The sequence below is a fragment of the Psammomys obesus genome, unplaced genomic scaffold, assembly GCF_907164565.1.
Source record: "Psammomys obesus unplaced genomic scaffold, mPsaObe1.curated_primary_1811, whole genome shotgun sequence".
Lineage (NCBI taxonomy): Eukaryota > Metazoa > Chordata > Mammalia > Rodentia > Muridae > Psammomys > Psammomys obesus.
In genome coordinates this window covers 19,076,271-19,096,296 of record NW_026596039.1, presented here as the reverse complement: position 1 = coordinate 19,096,296, position 20,026 = coordinate 19,076,271, and the positions used below count along the sequence as shown (strand labels likewise).

General features: G+C 41.3%; 1 protein-coding gene across 2 annotated transcripts in view; it reads right to left on the bottom strand.

Moving 5' to 3' along the window:
- The window catches only part of Edc3 (enhancer of mRNA decapping 3), a 41,955-nt gene extending 22,632 nt beyond the window's left edge, over positions 1 to 19,323 (bottom strand). The window contains exons 1-4 of one of the 2 annotated variants that reach the window (XM_055622420.1): positions 19,094 to 19,323; positions 14,983 to 15,164; positions 9,636 to 9,955; positions 1,301 to 1,636 (exon numbers count right to left, since the gene is read on the bottom strand). In XM_055622420.1, the coding sequence (XP_055478395.1) occupies positions 1,301 to 1,636; positions 9,636 to 9,955; positions 14,983 to 15,146 (820 nt within the window). In that variant the 5' untranslated portion in view covers positions 15,147 to 15,164; positions 19,094 to 19,323. Of the gene's footprint in view, positions 1 to 1,300; positions 1,637 to 9,635; positions 9,956 to 14,982; positions 15,165 to 19,006 lie in introns of both variants that reach the window. The other variant, XM_055622419.1, reaches the window with a different exon arrangement.
- Between the last annotated feature and the right edge of the window lie 703 nt (positions 19,324 to 20,026).

The following is a 20,026-nucleotide window of genomic DNA, read 5'->3' as shown; positions in this document are numbered from 1 at the left end:
TAAAACTCCAGGAGTTTGGCAGTCACACTGTGACTTAAGAAAATTTCCGCAGTAAAGAGGCATGCCCTATCAGGGTCTACCAGTGAAAAACTGAAACAACTTCAGTCTTAGACTGGCAGTTTGCCTATTCTTCATAGGTGTGCATAAGCTAGCATCAAAAAGCCATGTCAGAAATCCCTCTGAATGCAATTCAGCTGTCATTTCTTCCTCTAACTGAGTATTCACAATGTAAAGTCCCCATATTCTTCAAACCAAGATGGAAACATTATGCTCAATTCCTTTCCTTTAGCAGAGGTGGTTGGATGGATTATGCTCAATTATGGTTTCCCCTCTGGCTTTTAGGATCACTCAGCTACAATGATTTGTACACTGTATTCTAAGAAGTATGGTGGTTCTTTATGGTTGGGGGACAAAGAAGGGCACTGTGAGACACATTACATCTCCTCCAGCTACTTTCACCTGTGCTTCAAGGCCATAAATTTAAAGACAAGTTGGTGGTGATTTGAGAAAGAATAGCCCCATGGGCTCCTATATTTGAATGTTTGTTTAGTCACCCGGGAGTAGCACTATCTGAAAGAATTAGAAGGATTAGCAATTGTAGCCTTGTTAGAATAGGTGTGCCACTGGGGGTGGGCTTTGAGGTTTCAGAAGCCCACACCAGGCCTAGGTGCTCCTGTTCTCCCTCTCCTCCCTTCCCATACCCCACCCTCCTACTTGTGGATCAGAATGTAGTTCTCAGCTACTTCTCCGGCACCACGCCTGTTTACCACTATGTTCTCTGCACAATGATAATGGACTAAACCTCTGAAACTATAAACACCCCCCACCACCATTAAATGCTTTCTTTCATAAGAGTTGCCCTGGTTATGGTGTCTTTTCATAGCAATGAAACAGTGACTAAGACAAAGTTTCTGACTTAAAAAAAAAAAAAAAAAGTCAAAAACTGGAGGGATGGCTTTGTGGTTTAGAGCACTGGCTACTCTTTCAGAGGTCCTAAGTTCAATTCCCAGCACACACATGGTGGCTCACAACCACCTATAACTGAGGTCTCATGAGATCCGATGACCTCTTCTGGTGTGCAGATAGATGTGCATGTATATAAAACATCCATATTCATAAAATAAACAAATCCTTTAAAAATAAAAATGGATAAAATAAAAACTAGAACAGCTGAGGGGCAGACTCCTTCAGTCCCAGTGCTTAGGAGACAGAGGCAGGTGCATCTTTGGGGAGTTTCAGGCCAGTCAGGGTTACGTAGTGAGACCCCGTCTAAAACAAAACAAACCCAAACAAAACTCACCTGTGCAAAACTCCTTGCTCACACTGTGTGGTACCGTGATCCTTCGGTAGACAATAGGCTCCGATTCCAGGATGTTTTCATCATGGCGGTACCTAGCAGGACGCTCATTTGGGACACCCCGGGAACGGGTACCACTTCTCCTCTCATAGGTGTCAATCTCCTCAAACACAGCTGCTTTGTCAAAAAGAGCCAGGTTCCCCTCAAAGTCAAAATCTGTGTCTGGGATCTCCTCAATATCATCTCCAAAGCACTCATCATCTTTATTCTTCATTTGGCCATTTTTTAAACCACTTTTCTTTGGCGTTGCCTGGTTTGGATGCCTGCTACTAGATGACCCTGGAGGTTAAAATAAAGAACAAAGTCAGTGTAGCCATAAGCAGTGTAAATGAAAAATGTAGTCATCTGAGAGTGTCAGGAATCAAAGGGAAAGGCAGGGTATTTCTAAATCACACTAAGAGCAAGAAAGAGTAAGCACAAATCTCATGTGGAATAATGAATCTGAAAAACCACTCAAATAACTAAACAGAAAATGAGCAATACTCCTGAAAATCTTAATCACTACTGCCTTTCATAAAGGAAAAAGTCATGACAGATATTTATTGTCAATAAGGTTATCAATAAATCCCCCAGGCTGGCCTTGAACTTCCAAACAACTTGGATTACAGGTGTGCAACAGAAGCTTATCACATAAGAAATGAAATAGCATGAAGTCCACAGGAAGAGCTGTTCAGCTTATTCTCTGTGTACCCACCAAAGTCCTTTCTAACTTGATTTACTCTCAGATGAGACTACAGCAGACAAGAATAACAGATCCAGCTAGTCTAAAATGTTCTTTAATCTTTTGTTACTATGATCTCTTTTTTCAGAACCTTATCTCTTCTACAAAAGTGTTTTCTAAACTACCAAAGATAAATGATCACAGCAAAACAAACATCAACACTGCAGCAACCAGCCACCCTGTCTCTTAGATTCTACTTGGCTGCTATTTATCAATCAATACTCCTTTAGCAGCCAAAGAGAAAGTCCCATAAAATTCTTCAAACCAACCATTCAAAGTACAAATTATACCTACACATATATATAGGCAACTCATTTCAGCTCAACTACAATGCTCCTTTTTCACATTCCTTCAATGGGCCAAGAGTTAGATCTTTAATCTAGTTAAGTCATCAAAATGTTATATAATCTAGGGGCTGAGGAAACAACAGTCATTAAATCATGTGCTAAGTGAACATGAGATCCTGAGTTTGGAGCCCTAGTACAGAAATAAAAGCTGGGTGCAAGAATAAACACGTCTGTAACTGAAGGACCCTGAGAGCTTACTGGTGAGCCAGCCAGCCTAACCAAACTAGTGAGTCCCAGGTTCTGTGAGAGAGATTTTGTCTTAAAAACTAAGGTGGAAAGGGATGAAAGAGGAGAGTCAATGTTGATCTGTGTCACCCACATGCACAGGTGGGTGTGCACTGGCATGCACACATGCAGATAAGCACACAGACATATACATATACAATGTATATACACAGAGACAAATAATTTGGGAATGGGGTTGAAGCCCTGTTGGCAGAGTACTTGCCATGCATGCACTAACTCCTGGGTTTAAACCCCAGCACCCCAAAGCCTGGGAATGGTGGACACATCAGTAATCACAGCACTGGAGGAGAGGCAGGGCAGAAACTCAAGGTCATCCACAGGCCTAGGCTAACGAACTCATGTTTTAAAAACAAAAACAAAAAGCAAGAGTTACATTTAATCTTATATTTCTATCAAGCAAATTGTTCACAGCACTGGTTCAAAGTAGTCAAAAAACATCTGACAAATTAATCCACACTAACAAGGCTATTTTAACATTATTTTGAAAATACAACTCATGTTTTCCTAATGCCTCAGTTCTTGGCTCACTTAGCCCACAGTCTGGCTGTGCATTAAGCAAGCTGACCTCTGGCCACTGGGAGAACAAGGAACTTCCCTTGGAAAAGATAAACAGTCCTTCCCAGGCTTGCAAACCTTTCAAACAAGGGCCAAGCATGTAAGAATGGAAGCTGGCCTTCCTGTGCCATTTTTCTGCCAGCCTTTGATACATAGGCCCTTTGGCCAGGACCTTTTGTAACAAACCCACAGTTGTGTAACCCTCAATGTCACTTACTAATTGGCTTTTGTCATGCATATATTATAAAAGGGAACTCTGTCCTACACTTTAGGTTCTAAAGGGTACCTCATAGTCAAATTGAAAATATTTTAGTTCCAGACTCAGAAAGCCTGATATGACAGAAAGCCTGATAATACTGGAGATATTCTGGTTATTTACCAAATCTGGCAAATAGATGAAGCACATCCAAAGAGACACAAAGTCAAGAGGAACTCTAGTAGGAACATGGAAACATAAGTTCCAACTTCAGATGACTACCAAATCTAAGAGTCCATTAAAGCCCAACCACGTTGCAACAAGTTAACATCCAACATCTTTCCATTTAAAAGGTTTAATTATACTTCTCAATTTCTATCTTCTATAGAAGAAGTACCGAGTACCAAATAGACAGAGTGTTGTACCTGTGATTTATATTTAATTCTAATTTTTTGTACGTGTGTGTCTGGGATGGGGGTAAAGTTGTGCCTAAGAGGCCAGCAGAAAGCATTAGATCCTCTAAAGCTGGAATTGCAGGCACTATCAGCCCCTAAAATGTCTATCTGTAAGACAACCTCTGTTTACATAAACATGAGCTCAAGGCCAGTTATCTACTTTCATGTTCTACGAGCAAAAGAGCCTTAACCATTCAATAGTATATAACCAATGAATGATTGCCACATTCATGATTACAATGTGATTTTACAGGAGTGTCTTTATCTGTCCCCAAGAGTCACTATTTTTAGTTGATTAAATCCTGAGATTTAAAAATGTGATTTTTAAATGTATTTGTTATTAGCGTATGTCTGTACACATTTGCACCCACAACACAATGCCCTGGAACTTCTGATCCTCCTACTTTGTCTCTCCATTGCTGAGATTATATGCAGAGCATCCAAGTTGAGTTTATGTGGTGCTGGAGATCTAACCCAGGTTTTTATGCTAAGCATGCACTCTAGCAACTGAGCCACATCACCAGCATGACACACATGGTTTTTACCCACACAGCAACCCATACACTTAATAAACCTTAAGTGTCCTCCCTCTGTAACCTGGACCAGATGGTTGACCCATTCACCCCTTTGACAAGTTTTCTGTAAGTCACAGAAACTATTCTTTAAACCCATCCTTACCCCAACCCAAGGAAGACATTAAGAAACACTTATTCTAAATTTTATCAGGGTTGGATTAGCTAACAGGAACCAACAAATTCCTCCGTTTATAGCTCACCTTGGAAGAACTTATAAGAACAGAAAAGAGAGCTTGAGAGTTGGCTCAGCAGTTAAGAGCACTGTCTCCTCTTCCAGAACACCCAAGTTCAGTTCCCAGCACCACACAGAAGCTCATAATCATCTAGTTAACTCTAATCCCAGGGGATCCAATGCCCTCTTCTGACCTTCCAGGCACCAGGCAGGCATGTACACATATATACATGCAGGCAAAACAGTCACACTTGCTGGGCTTGGTTGCACACAACTTTAATCCCAGCACTCAGGAGGCAGAGGCAGATGGATCTCTGTGAGTTCAAGGTCAGCCAGGTCTACAGAGAGTTCTAGAACAGCCAGAGCTGCAGAGAAAAACCCTGTCTCAAAAAAAAAAACAAAAACAAATCAGAAAGAAAATGACATACCAAGCCACAAAAAGACATGAATGAATCTTAAACACAACTGCAAAGTCAAAGAAGCCATTTGTACTGGCTGGTGTTGTGTCCACTTAATATAAGCTAGAGCTATCCGAGAGGAAGGAGCCTCAGTTATGCCTCCAGGGGATCCAGCTCTAAGGCATTTTCTCAATTAATGGTCCTGAGTTCTATAAGAAAACAGGCTGAGTAAGCATGGGAAGCAATCAAGTAAGCAGCATACTTTCATGGCTTCTGCATCAGCTCCTGCCTCCAAGTCCCTGCCCTGTGAGTTTCTGTCCTGACTTCCTTCAATAATGAACAGCAACATGGAAGTATAAGCCAAATAACCCTTTCCTTCCCAACTTACTTTTTGGTTATGGTGTTTTGTCGAATCAATAGACACTCTAACTAATACACCATTGAAGAAGGTTAAATGTTGTGTAATTTAATCTGACATTCTAGAAAATGAAAACTACAGTAGCTACCAGGAGAAAGTGAAGAAAAGGGAGGGGACTGCTGAACAGGTAAAGACAGGAGATTGTTTAGGACACAGAAACTATTCTATACAACATTGTAATACGACCATGTATTTGTCAAAAACCCACAAACTTTACAGCAAAAAGAGTAGTAAGCCTTTATATTTACAAATATTCAAATTATTCAGTAGGTTTGAGGAATCACAGAATGGAATGAAAAATGGCAATCCATCTATATTATGAATATAAGAAACAAATCAATAATATGTGTGAAAAAAATCTATGGAGTCTGAAAATAAACGGAGTCTGTAAGATGAAAGGCAAGAGGAATCACACATTCCTTGTCACAAGAGATTATATTCTGTAGAGAGTACAAGTTAGTAATTCTGATATAAACTGAGTATTCTTCATCTGAAATGCTTGGGGCCAGAAGTATTTGGGATTCTAGGAATATTTGCATAAGTTATCTTAGCGACAAAACCCAAAATGAAAGACAAAATTCTTTGGATACAGACTACACATAATTATTTTATAAACGAGAAATTTGATATGATATTTTAATCAGGTGACCAAACTAATGGTGGAAAGTCATAAATTATGGTCATTACACATTTTCTTGATAGTGTAATAAAATTTTATATTTTGTGTTTCTCTACCCCAAAATAGTCTAATCACAAGAAAAATATCAACGGAGGGACTTTGTACGAAATACCTGACCAGTATGTATCAAGAACATCTATCAACAAGAATAGGAAGCCTATGGGGTGATAGCTCAGTGGCTAAGAGTATCTACTGCTCTTCTAGAACATGCCAGCTGGTCACACCGACTGCACTCCAGCTCGAAGGGATCTGACGTCCCTTTCTGACCTCCTTGGGCACCTGTATACACACAACCCAAAATAAAATAAGTCAAAAAAAAAAAAAGAAAGAAAAAGTCAGTCCAAGATTAGTAACTTATGTAATGGACACTGAATAAAACCCAAGACAAGGCATTAGGTTAAAACAAGGGCAACCTGAATAAAATATGTACTTTACTCAGCAAAGGTTAAAATCTAAGTGGAATGAGTCATTTCCTATGCAAGCAGTCTAAGTTTTCTTAGGATACAGAAGTACTCCTGCATACTTCAGATACTTCAGTCTTCTGGTTCAAGCCATCACCAATTAATACAGTTGTTTTATAGGTATTTAAGTATGTAGGTATTTGCCTAAAAATGCCTTTTTATTGGATTCTTTTTTTTTCATTGAAAGTGGGCATTTCTTTTTCTTGTTTGTTTTGTTTTAAATAATTTATTTTTACTTTATGTGCACTGGTGTTTCGTTTGCATGTGTATCTGTGTGAGGGTATTGGATCCCATGGAACTGGAGTTACAGATTACTATGAGCTGGGAATTGAACCCAGGTTCTCTGGAAGAGCAGGTAGTGCTCTTAACTGATGAGCCATCTCTCCAACCCAAAGTAGGCATTTCTAAAACTTAAAATGTTAGCCCTGACACAAATGTTACATCCCAAGCTAGAACTGAAGCAGCACACTAAAACCTTACTACAAGGCCACTGGGACCAATAATGAAGGCACAAAAGGACAGTAAGTGGCACTGGAACTTTCTGTAATCAACTCTCCCAGTGGACTCTAGAAAGCAGCTCATTCTACATTTAGCCATGACTATAGTGTATAATTTTATATGAGTTAGTGAATACACATGTAAAATTCCTCATATTTTGCCACCACTTGTAGGTATAAAATGCCAGTAAAAGTAAGACAATGTGCTGGATAGTCACCTGACACAGGCTGGAGTCATCTGAGAAAAGGAAACCTTAATTAGAAAAATGCCTCCATCGTATCGAGCTATGGGCAAGCCTACAGGGCATTTTCTTAAGTTAGTGATTGATGGGGGTGTGGAAGGAATCAGCCCATTGCGGGTGATGTCATCTCTGGGCTGGTGGTCCTAGATTCTATTTTTCTCCCCAAGTTGCTTTGGGCATGGTGTTTCATTGCAACAACAGTAACCCCAACTAAGACAAATGGTTTGTAATTTAGAAGTAATTTTTTAGGTATTTATTTTTATTTATATGTATGTGTCTGTGTATCTATGCACCTATACAGGTACCCAAAGAAGCCAGAAGAAGGCCTTTGGAGCTGGAGTTACAGGCACTTATGAGCCACCCTGACTTGTGTGCTGAAAACTGAACTCAGGTCCTCTGTAAGCACAGCTAAAGTAAACCAGGTGTGGTGGCATAATGCCTTTAATCCCAGTGCTCAGGGAGGCAGATGCAGGCAGATCACTGTGAGAGTTTGAGGACAGCCTGGTCTACACAGCAGGTCCAGGACAGCCAAGGCTACACAGAGAAACCTTGTCTTGGAAGAAAAAAAAAAAACACAAACAACCAAAAAAACAAACAAAAACAAACAAACAAAAAAAACAACAAAAAAAGCAGCTCTTAGCTACTGAGCTATCTTTAGAGTCCTAGATGTAAATTTTTTCTCCCACTTTGGATTATTGTATTTTTTTTTTCTGTCCTCACCATTTTTTAAATATTGGTTATAGTTTATTAACTTTGTATCCCAGCTGTATCCTGTTCCCTCATTCCCTCCCAATCCCACCCTCTCTCCCTCATCTCCTCCCTGCCCCTTTCCAAGTCCATTGATAGGGGAGGACCCCCTCCCCTTTCATCTGACCCTGGTTTATCAGGTATCTTCAGGACTGGCTGCCAAGTCCTCCTCTGTGGCCTAGTTGGGGTGGGGGGGTGTCAAAGAGCCTGCCATTGAGGCTACCACAGAGGGCCTCTGAAAGACTACCTAGATGTAAATTTTTTAAGTTACTTTATATGTATGAGTGTTTTGCCTACATGTACATATGTGCTCTACATGTATGCCTGGTGTCTTTGGAAATTAGAAAAGAGTATCAAATTCCCCTGGGACTAGAGTTACAGTAAGTTATAAACCACCATTTGAATGCTAGGAATTGCGTCTTCTACAAGAACAAGTGCTCTTAATTGACAAGCTGACTATCCAGCCTCCCTAGAAGCAACTTTTTTTTTTAAAAGATTTATTTATTTATTATTTATACATATTCTACCTGCATCAGATCTCATTACAGATGGTTGTGAGCCACCATGAGTTTGCTGGGAATTTAACTCTGAACCTTTGGACATCTTAACCTCTGGACCTCTTAACCTCTGAGCCATCTCTTCAGCCCTAGAAGCAACTTTTAAAAGAACATTTATATGTATTTAAGAACCAGGACAAATGTGAACAAATCTGTTATTTCTCAAAATTACATTGCTCTAGTACACATGAAGGCGACAGGTTCTAGTGACCCATCTATGGCTCTATAATCAGCACGTAGAAATCAATCATGTGTTACTAGCAAACAAAACAAGAGAGAATATATACCAGTACATGCTTTCCTTAATATTCTAATGGGGACAGGAAACACAAGAAAATGTAAATGACCTGTCTGGGGCTGGTGAGATTGTTGAGAAAGTAAAGGTACTTGCCACAAATCCTGACAACCTGAGTTTGACCTGAAAGCCCACCTGATGGAAGGAGAGAACCAACTCCCACAACTGTGCTCTGACCTCCACATGCATATACCTGCACACATACACATAAATACAGAAATAAAACTGCCAGTTTCAGACATAGTTTGGTGGCAGAATGCTTGCCCGGTATGCAAAAATCTGTGTTCAATCCACAGCATCTTAACAAATAATACGTTTGTCAGAAATGAAGGTAACAATGATGCTATACTAGACCCCTCCTCTCTAAGAACAGAAGTCGTATTCAAGAACTAGAACAGCCCAAGTATAGTCAATTCAGACATCACAACCACCACCAGTTATCAGATTTAAAACAAACTGATTCAGATCCCTAACTTTTCCTGAAGGAAGACAAGTGACAAAAGTGGGCAAGAAGGTTGGGTGTATCTCAAATAGCTCATTTCCTTTTCCTTGGTATTTTAAGGGACTAGCCTAGAATAACAGAGTTTTGTGAAACTCTGCCAGTACCCCCTTGTATAAGAGTAAGAAATAATTCAGTTAAATAGCAACAGTAGGTAAGAGCGAGCATACAGCCCTACAATACTAGGTTATTAAAAACAGCAACTTGACTGTACTTACAAGAGTTATGCCGTCGACGGAAGCTTTTGGACTGACTCAAGGATTCCATGTGCCTGTCCACGTAACTCTTTGAGCATTGCTGCTGCTGAGGAGAAACGGCAACATCCTGGCTCTTCACATCTGTCCTCTTAGGGATGTTCTGAGGGGCACTACTGGAAGAAGCTGGTTTCTTGACCACCTTGCCTGTACCATTCTGACTGATACCCATTTGGTACCCAATACCAGAAGGGCCTAATTCTGTCTGATGAAGGTCTCCAAACTGCTGGTTGTCTCCAGGACCTGGTATCTCCAGAATTTTTAATTCTGTAATATCACCTGCCCTGAAATACACAAAAGTCCAAGTCTGAAAATTATAGTAATAGGAAAATGGTAATGATGAAACTGGGATTAACAGAAACCAGCTACCCTCTGCAAAACTGCATAACTGGGAATTATAAGTAAAAACTAAGACCGGTAGCAGAACACTTAAAGACAGTGTTCAGCCACCAACTTTCTATTCATACACTACTTTAGAGAGATAGTTGGATAGTTGTTAATAACACTCTGTAGCCATCTTAGATTTTCAGAGTGTTAGTGGCTATTTAAAATTCTTTCACCCACTTGCTCATTCAACAGGCAGATATAACGTCCTTAGTATGTGGTAAGCCATGGCTAGGTGCAGGATATACCGAGACACAGTACTTATTTATAAGCAACTCAATCTGAGCACTGGAAAAGACACGTGTAAATAATGAAGTGTCAAATACTATGACAGAGATAAGCACAGGGCACTAGTGAGCCCAGAAACAGAATACCTAAATTCATACTGTATATGGACTTTCTTCTGTGTTTTGTTTTTTTTGTTTTGTTTTTCAAGACAAGAATTTCTCTGTGTAGTCCTGGCAGTCCTGAACCTACTTTGTAGACCAAGACAGCCTCTAACTCACAGCAACCTACCTGCCTCTGCCTCCCGAGTGCTGAGATTAAGGCAAGCCCCACCACATTCAGCTATATATAGACTATTTAAGCTATGTCTAGGCTGTGGCAGGAGAAGGTAAAAGCAAATCAAGTAGAGATCAGTAGGGAGAAAGGCATCTTAGCCAGAGGTTCAGAGACTAAGAAAATGTGAAGATGTTCTCAGGAAGAAGCACAGATGCTCTCTATGGTATTACATGAAGAAAGAATGCCCATCAGGAAGATAAAGTGATAACCAGGGGCCAGATCATGAGCACAATAGGCTTTTCCCATGGTTGTTTCGAGAAACTAACAGGGTATTGTGACTCCTGTCTAGAACCCTACATTTGGGAGGCAGAGGCAGGATCACAGCAAATTTGAGACCAGCATGGTTTGTATAGTTAATAGGCAGCCACGACTACACAGACCTTGTCTCAAAAGAAAGACAGAAAGAATCGTATTCTGGGCTGGAGAGATGTCTCAGAGGTTAAGAGCACTGCCTGCTCTTTAGAGGTCCTGAATTCAATTCCCAGCAACCACACGGTGGCTCACAACCATCTATAATGAGATCTGGTGTCCTCTTCTGGTCTGTTGGCACACATGCAGGCAGGATACTGTATAAATAATAAATAAATAAATCTTAAAAAAAAATCCTTATTCTTCTAAAGCCCTCTCCTGCCATATAGCTGTCTGCTGCCAGGTGGAGGATATCCATACCTGCAACTCCAATGGCATGGCTCTTCCCCGTTTCTCTTCCATTGTCCTACACTGATGGGGATTTTCTTTTAAACTTTAATAAAAGTGCCCTCTCAAGCTCAAATTAGGGAAAGAAAGTTTTTTATGATTCTTAAATTTTCTTTTTAAGGTTCCCCCCCCTTGGAGCCTGGGCATGGTAGCACATGCTAATTGATCTCTGGGAGTCTGAGGCCAGCCTGGTCTACTTAGTGAGCTCCAGACCAGCCAAGGCTACATTTTTGAGACCCTGTCTCAAAAAAAAAAAAAAAATATATATATATATATATATATATATATTTATATATATTTATATATCCCCCCTTGGGCTAGAGAGACGGTTCAGAGGTTAAGAATACTGGCTGTTCTTTTAGAGGACTCCTAACTGTCTGTAACTCCAGTTCCATGGGATCTTAGGCACCAGACACATAAGTGGTACACAGTATGTAATGCAGACACTCATATGAATAAACTTTAAAATTTTTAAATATTCCTTACATTTATTTCTTCATTGCACAGGGGAAGGGGGTAGAAATGGAGGGGCCAGGGTGTCACCATGTGCACACGGAAGTCAGAGGACAACTTGCTAGAGTTGTTTCTCTCCTTCCATCATTCGGGTTCTGGGGACTGAACTCAGGCTGCCAGACTTGTTAGCAAGCACGTGTACTTGCTGAGCCATCTCATCAGCCCAATTCTTAAATTTCTAACTTTGGTGAAAGGTGTCAACAATATAACTTATGACTAGACTTCTGGAAGAGAAACCTGCAAATATAGTTGTTCAGCTGTAAGTCTTCAACTGAAGACATCTTATAGAACGAATATTCTACTGAGAAAGATAAGGAGACAAAGTATCTGCAACTCAGATAATAAAGGGGCAAAGATCCAAGTTCTTACTAAAATACATTTAAAAAATATAAATTTACCTAGAGCCTAGCTTATTTAACCTGTGGGCTGAGACACCATACAGAGTCACGCAGTAACCTTGGGGTTTTGAAGAACCTGGTGATAGTGAAAGACTTCTGAACATGCAATGACCAAGTGAATTCAAAATCACACCTAATGAACCCAGTGTGTCTCTGCATGTCTTCACTGTGCAAGCTGTCTTGCCATCCAATCCAGTATCACTGCCTCAAACACCTCAGTTCAAATTTAAGATTACTGTACATTATAAACTGGAGGGTTTCTACTCCACATACAGAGATTTTTGGTCTTGTAGAAACAGTTTTATTATGAAAACAAAGACTTTCAAATATTTTCCCACTACCATTTCTCAGTATGTAAATAACAAATTAACTAATCTCCAAATTGTAAAGCACTACAAGTTTGACTTTTCTAAAAGGTGCTGTTTGAATTACTAACTTTTTTCATTAAAAAAGAGAAAGAAAAAAAAAAGGCAGTGGTGGCAGCACTCAGCAGAGGCAGAGGTAGGCAGATATCTGTGAGTTCAAGGCAAGCCTGGTCTACAGAGTTCTAGAACAGTCAAATCTGCACAGAGAAACCCTATCTCAAAAAGTACACACACACACACACACACACACACACACACACACACACACAGGTGGGCTGGAGATATGGCTCAGTAGTTAGCAGCACCTGGGTTTTATTCCCAGCGCCCACATGGCAGCTCATAACTGTCACTCCAGTGCCAGGGTATCCAATGTCTTAATTTTGGCTTAGAATTAGGACAGAATTTTCAAGTTTCTGAAATGGCCCTAAATAAACTCCCACCATTTTACACTATACTGTGAATCAGCAGTCCTAGCACTGACAATTATGAAAACAAAGTATCATAAAGATACTCTGTATACTGTATACTGAAGTATCAAATATTCAGCTAAGCTTTAATTCTTGTTTTGTTGTTTTGTTTGAGGCGGGGTAGTCTTATAGCCTTGTGTAGCCTATTCCTGGACCTTGGTATATCTATAGAGCAGGCTGGCCTTGAATTCATAGAGATGTGCCTGCCTCTACCTGCCAAGTGCTGGGATAAAAGGAGTGCACCACCACCACTGGCTCAAGCTTGAATTCTTTAGGTAAAAATAAGTAAACACCCCTACCACACCCAGTGTCCAAATACACTTCACATTTAATAAGTGGTAAAATTATATGTGTACCAAAAAATTATTTTGAAGTAAACTTCTTTATGGTTGGACAGAAGATGTTTTAATTGAATATCTACTTTTTATGTCTATATTCTGCAGTTACTTTAACATGTTTATGAACCAGACATAGTTGACCATTCCTTTAATCCCAGTGTTGGGGAGGGATAGGTGAGCAGAACTCTTTGAGTTCCCAGCCAGCCTCAGCTGTATATCAAATAGATTCTGTCTCAAGAGTCTGAGAAAAAAAAAAAAGTTTAAGTAGAAAAATTTTAGAAGCCCTGATCCAAAGATTGAAAAACAAAAACAACAAAGACAGAACCTAGAATAATCCAATCTTTGAACCTGAAAAGAAAAAGAACAAACCTAAAGGCAAATTAAAGAAACCAAGAAAAGGGGAGCACTCCTGAATTTGTCATGAATTAAGATTAATTAAGTCTCTGTCAGCCTGACAAAAGATAATCCAGGATGATGACAGAAAAACATGAACAAGGAACAAAAAAACAAAGCTACGAAAATTAATAACAGTAAATAATTTTCATCTGAACAAGAATGTGGATATAAAGAAAGGGAAATGATATTACCTAGTAGGAAATGGGGGGAGGAGGTTTCACATGAGGGAGGTCCATTGCTAGAATACAAAGAGACAGTACAACAAAGGTTGATACTTGTGAAGACACAGAAGAAATGGAGTAAGGTCTCAAAGGAGGGAGAGTGTGCATTTCAAGTACAAATGAAGGGGCCAGCCCAGACAAAAGAGCTACTTCCAGGGACCAGAGAAGTTAGGGCAGGTACACCCGGACCTACAGTGATAGCTCAATAGTTAAGAACGCTTGTTGCTCTTACTGAGAACTAAACTCAAGTCCAGTTCTCAGCAGCACACTGGCCTATAACTACAGCCTCATGACATCCAACTTCTTCTGGTCTCTTCGAATAACTGAACATACAGCCAGATAGGCATGCACACACAAAATTAAAAATAATCTTAAAAAATAAAATAAAAAACAAGTTCTCAACCAAAAGGTTGTACAGGCATAAATACAAAGGAATTGCTCAGGAAAATAAGGAAGCTCTTACCAGCATCGTTTTTGGTACATAAATATAAGAGTCTGACTCTCAGAGTGATGAAGATAGGGATGTAAAAAACAAGTGAAAAGAGCTAGAGGCAAATACTAAGGAAAGAACCACCTATAACTAAGGACTTCAGTTACTGGCTCCAGTGTGCTTCCCAGGATAAAACCACATGAAACTACAACAGACACATTTATGCCAACAGGAAAAAACTGGTAAGACCTTTGATGTAGGAAAGCACATATAATACTGAAAAAAAAAATTGAAATATAAAAGTTATGCTGAATTTAAATAAAATTTCATGTCAAAAGAGGTAAGAAACAGGTTTCATAAACCCAAAATCATTACCTCGAAACTGTATTATAACATAAAGTCTCCACTGAGAATAGCAGAACTCTGAGGCCTGTAAGACTATGAACTCTCCCTCTAGACAGACTCAACGACAGAGCCCAGCCAATCAGACCTTGATTCCAGCACCAGGCTGGATTCCGAAGACTGTAAGTCAGGACACTTACCGAAAGGTGACTTCTGGCACAAGACACTTCACTCCATTGTGGAAGGGCCGAGTAAGGGAGATGGTCTGGCTGACCTGATCCACTGCTGACACTCTGCCCTGATAGACTCCCAGGCTGTCTCCACAGTTGATGGACACAATACTGCCCAGCCAATCCATAGCCATGTTTCAGACGTGAAGTCGCTGTGAAGAGAAGGAACTAGTCAGTATACCTTGAAGAAAATCTTTTAAATTCAGCAAGTGTGTTAGGTTCTGTACTTAGTGCTGTTTGATAACACTCTGCCATTGAGGTAACAAAGCATTAAAAAACAACAATAACAACAAAACCCTCCAGTAAGAAGTGAAGCATGGGGGCCAGAGAGATGGCTCAGCAATTAAGTACTGGCTGCTCTTCTACAGGGCCCAGGACCAATTCCCAGTTCCCATATAGCAGCTCACAACTGTGTGTAACTCCAGCTCCAGGGCATCTGGCACCCTCACACAGACAGGGCCTCATCATGTAACTGGTTGGCCTGGAACTCAGAGTGTAGACCTCAAACTCACACAGCTCTATCTGTCTCAGCCTCCTGAGCACAGGAGTTAAAGGTTCGTACCCCTGTGCCCAGCTGCACCACCTCTGGTCGCAGTGTTGGGGTGGCTAGGCGGAAAGCAGAGTCAGGTAGATCTAGATTGAAGTTGGTCGACACAGAATGTTCTAGGTCAGCCAGGACTACACAGCGAAAATCTGTCTCAAAAACAAAAACTTCAGTAGGGACATGCTTATTAATAAGCAATATTGATATATGTCTACAAAGACCATGTAGACAGCGGTGGTGGTGGCACGTGCCTTTAATCTAAGCACTTGGAAGGCAGAGCAGGTAGACCTGAGTTCAAGGCCAGTCTGGAAACCCAGAGAAACCCTGTCTCAAACAAACAAAAAACCAACAACAAAAGCCCAAAGATCATGTAGTTGTTTTAGAGTATGAATTACAGACAACAGTGCAAAATCTTTCAAAAGGGAAGGATAGGTACATGATTAAGCAGTAGAGGAGTATTTGCCTAGCAAGACAAAGTCTGAGTTTAATTTTTAGCACCATCAAAACTTTTAAATATATATATATATATAAAAGCTGAACAAAAAGGGCTGGAGCGATGGCTCAGCAGTTAAAAACACTGGTTGCTCTTTCAGAGGATCCTAGTTCGATTCCTAGCACACACACACAGTGATTCATAACTGTTAATTAACTCTAGTTTCGGGGAATCTGATGCCCCCTCCTCAGGCACTGCACACACAATTCACAGAAATACATTCAGGTAAACACTCATGCACATAAAAACTTTTTTAAATTAAATTAATTACTATATATAAAAGATATCTACTGGCTGGAATCTCGAGTTCAAGGCCAGCCTAGTCTACAGAATGAGTTCTAGGACAGCCAGGGCTACAGAGAGTCACCTCTACTGCTGCTCCACCACCACCCCCAAAACAACAACAACAAAGAAGCCTTTTGTAGCTCCTATATATACTCCTGCTTCAGCTGTAGCTTTTTCTGACAGGGAGGACTTGTAATGAATGACCCACATTTCCTTGGAGCAGTCATCAGATAAGGAGTCTGATGGGTTTGCACTGTTTCATTTATAGTTGGTATTTGTGTACATGAAAAAGTTTTGGTTTTAGTTCTTGGTAGTTTTGGCAGGTAGATCCAGAATTTCATGTACACATTCTCAGAAAGTGTTCTTCCACTGAGCTGCATGCCCAATCCTAGGCAATTTTGGTTTGTTTATTTTGCTTCTTCTGAGAGCTGGTCTCAGTGTGGCCCTGACTGGCCTGAAACAAACTCTCTCTGGGCTAGGCTGTACTCAAGACTTACTGCAACTTTCCAAGTGCTGGGATTACCAGAATACATCACACGCTCAGGTAGAAAGTTTCTTTCTAGGAGAAGCCTGTTTGCTGTGTTGTCAATAAAATACCAACATATTTTACAGAGGTGCTTCCAACAAAAACGGAGTTACATATTAATATATTAATATAGAATCAAAAATTTAAAAACTGCATTTATTAACTGAAAGTCACATTTATCAACTAACTTTAACATTTGACTTGTTAACGTTAACATTTGGTTTGTCTGCCTCTACCTCCCAAGAACTGGGAGCTGGAGCTCATTTTTTTAAACGTGTGTGTGTGTGTGTGTGTGTAAGTGCCTGCGTGCCTGCATCCACTTTGCACGCACACACTTTTCTGGTGATGAAACCCAGAGCTCATGCTAGTAGCTAGACATCTGAGCTTACATCCCTAGCACAAGGCAAATCTACTTTTCCATCAAGTTATAATTTACATAAAAGTGGATCACTCCACATTAAAAACAAACAAACAAACAAACAAATAAGATAGGTATTCACTATGTATCCCAGACAAGCTCAAACTCAAGATCCCTTGTCTCAGCCTCCTGAGTGCTATGATGACAGCTATGCATCATGACATCTGGTGCTCCAAAATCTTTCACAGTGACCAGTCCCCCGTGGAGCTACGACACAACTATCACAAGAGGCTCCATTGTGTCTCCATAAAGATGCTGCTATTCTGACATCATGAAAGATTAGTTTATGCTATTTTCAAACTTCACAAAAGTGGAATCATGCAGGATCATGTGCCTGGCTTCCTCTAATCAATAGTACATATGTGAAATTCAACTGTTGCATGTAGCAAACGTTAATTACCAAGTCTGTAGTGTATTATCTAAGCACACCTCAATGAATTTAGCCAGTCTGCTATTATAAACAGTTGAATTCTTTCCACTTCTGAGTTCCATTTTAAAAAACTAACAGTTTTATATGTGTTGTTCATATTACACAGAAAATCAGGTTCGAAACTGTATTTGACTTTGTTAGAAACTAACTGCCAAGCAGAGTGGTGGTGAAGGCCTATAATCTCAGTACTCCAGAGGCCAAAGCAGGAGTATTACTGTGCTTAATACTGGACCCAGGTGTGAAGACTGTCTCAGTATCATCCAAAAGCCAAGCCCTGTGGTGGTGCAGGCCTTTAATTCCACCACTCGGAAGGCAGAGGCAGGAGGATCCCTTGAGTTCCAGGCCAGTTTGGTCTACAAAGAGAGTTCTAAGACAGCCAGAGAACTACTTTTACTTCAGAGAAACCAACAATTAGGAATTTTTGTGCCCCCCAAATTGATTTATCATTCAAGAAAACTAACACAAAAACAAAAAACTGGATTCCACCTGAGAGCTCCAGGTGAGATACAAACAGCTCAGGGTTGGTCATTTGTATTGTGGAAAGAATAAGGTTCTTCTGAGCTCTGCAACTGGGAGACTAAAACCCAACTAACGGAGCTGATGAGGGCCATTCCTCCAACACACTCCAACACTTAAACCACTGATCAAGTAAATTACGAATAAATGCAGTCACATCGCAGAAAGGATTAACTACAGCAGCGCACCGAGGGCAGTTGACTGTGCGCACTGGCAGGGCATTAGGATCTGTATTTCCACATTCCAGCCTGTCACAGATCAGCATCCACCGTGTGGTACTGGCACGCTTCCTGACTATTAACTTCACTGCTCAAAAGGAAATGGAGGCAAAGAGCAGTGGCTGGGAGAGAGCGCAACTCGCAGAGGCCACCAAAGCTGGCCTGAGAGAGACCCAGCAGCTACCGCCTCCCATTCCTCAACCTCCCGTCTCCTGCCTCAAACCCAGATCCTTGGGCTACACCTACACCGAACCCGGTGAGTGCCTCAGCACCCCTTACGCGAGCACGCACACACCCCCGCGAGTTCCCGCACACTGCACACGTTACACAGGTTACACACACACACTACACACACACAGAGTTCCTGCACACACACAGAGTTTACACACAAACACACACACACCACACACACACACACACACACACACACACACACACACACACACACACAGTTCCTGCCCGCGAATATACAGGTCTACAAGGCCTGGAAGCCTAAAAAGCAAACCGAGCGGACCACCCCGGAAGCGCCAGCACACGCGAACAAGCGACCTCCCTCATGCTCACCTCCCCGCCGTCTGCCCCCGCCTGCGCCGCGCACCACACCAAGCAGATCCCACAGGCCAAAACACCATAGAGGGGCTTCACGCCCACCTCCAGGGACACAGAAGAAGTCGCCGCCACCGTCGCCGGAAACGCCCCCGTGCCACGCCAACCCGGGGTGAGGTCACTTCCGTTGACACACATCATAGGCGGGAGGGAGGAGCCCAGGGGCGGGCTCCCGGGAAATTTGAGAGGGTCGTGGTGTTGAAAGGAGAAGGGTAAAGGCTGCCTGGCCGTGCCGGGTATTTTCTGTGCTTGAAGTCTGAGTGGCGTGTGTGAGAGAGAAGGGGAGAGAGAGAGGAAGGGAGGGGGGAGGGGGAGGAAGGAAGGGGAAATTGTACTGGCTAGTTTGTCAATATGACACAAGCTAGAGTTACCTGAGAGAAGAGAACCTCAACTGATAAAATCTCCGTAAGATCAGACTGTAAGCAAGCCTGTAATCCTTTTTTCTTAATTAATGCCCAGGCTATTGTGAGTGGGGCCATCCCCGGACGAGTGGTTCTGGGATCAATAAGAAAATAGGCTGAGCAAGCATAGGGAGCAAGCCAATAACCAGCACTCTCCCATGGCTTCTATATCCGCTCCTGCCTCCAAGTTTCTTCCCTGTTTGAGTTTCCCTCCTGACTTCCTTTGATGATGAACAGTGATGTGGAGGTGTAAGATAGATAAACCCTTTCTCCCCAAGTTGCTTTTTTGGTCATGGTGTTTCGTCACAGCAATGGAAATCCAAACTAAGACAAGTTGGTAGCAGGGGTGGGATATTGCTGTGACGGACCTGATCGTGTTTTGGGAGGATTGTGGAAGGACTTTAGGACTTTGGAAGTTTGGGCTAGATAAGCCATGGAGTGTTGGGGAGCTCAGCGAGTTGTTCTGTAGCAGGTTGGAAGGTAAGAATATTAACAGCATTGAAAGATTGCCTGGCTTGTGAAGTTTCAGAGGGAAGTGTAAAGACTCTATCGGGGCCATTTGTAATTTTGAATTAAG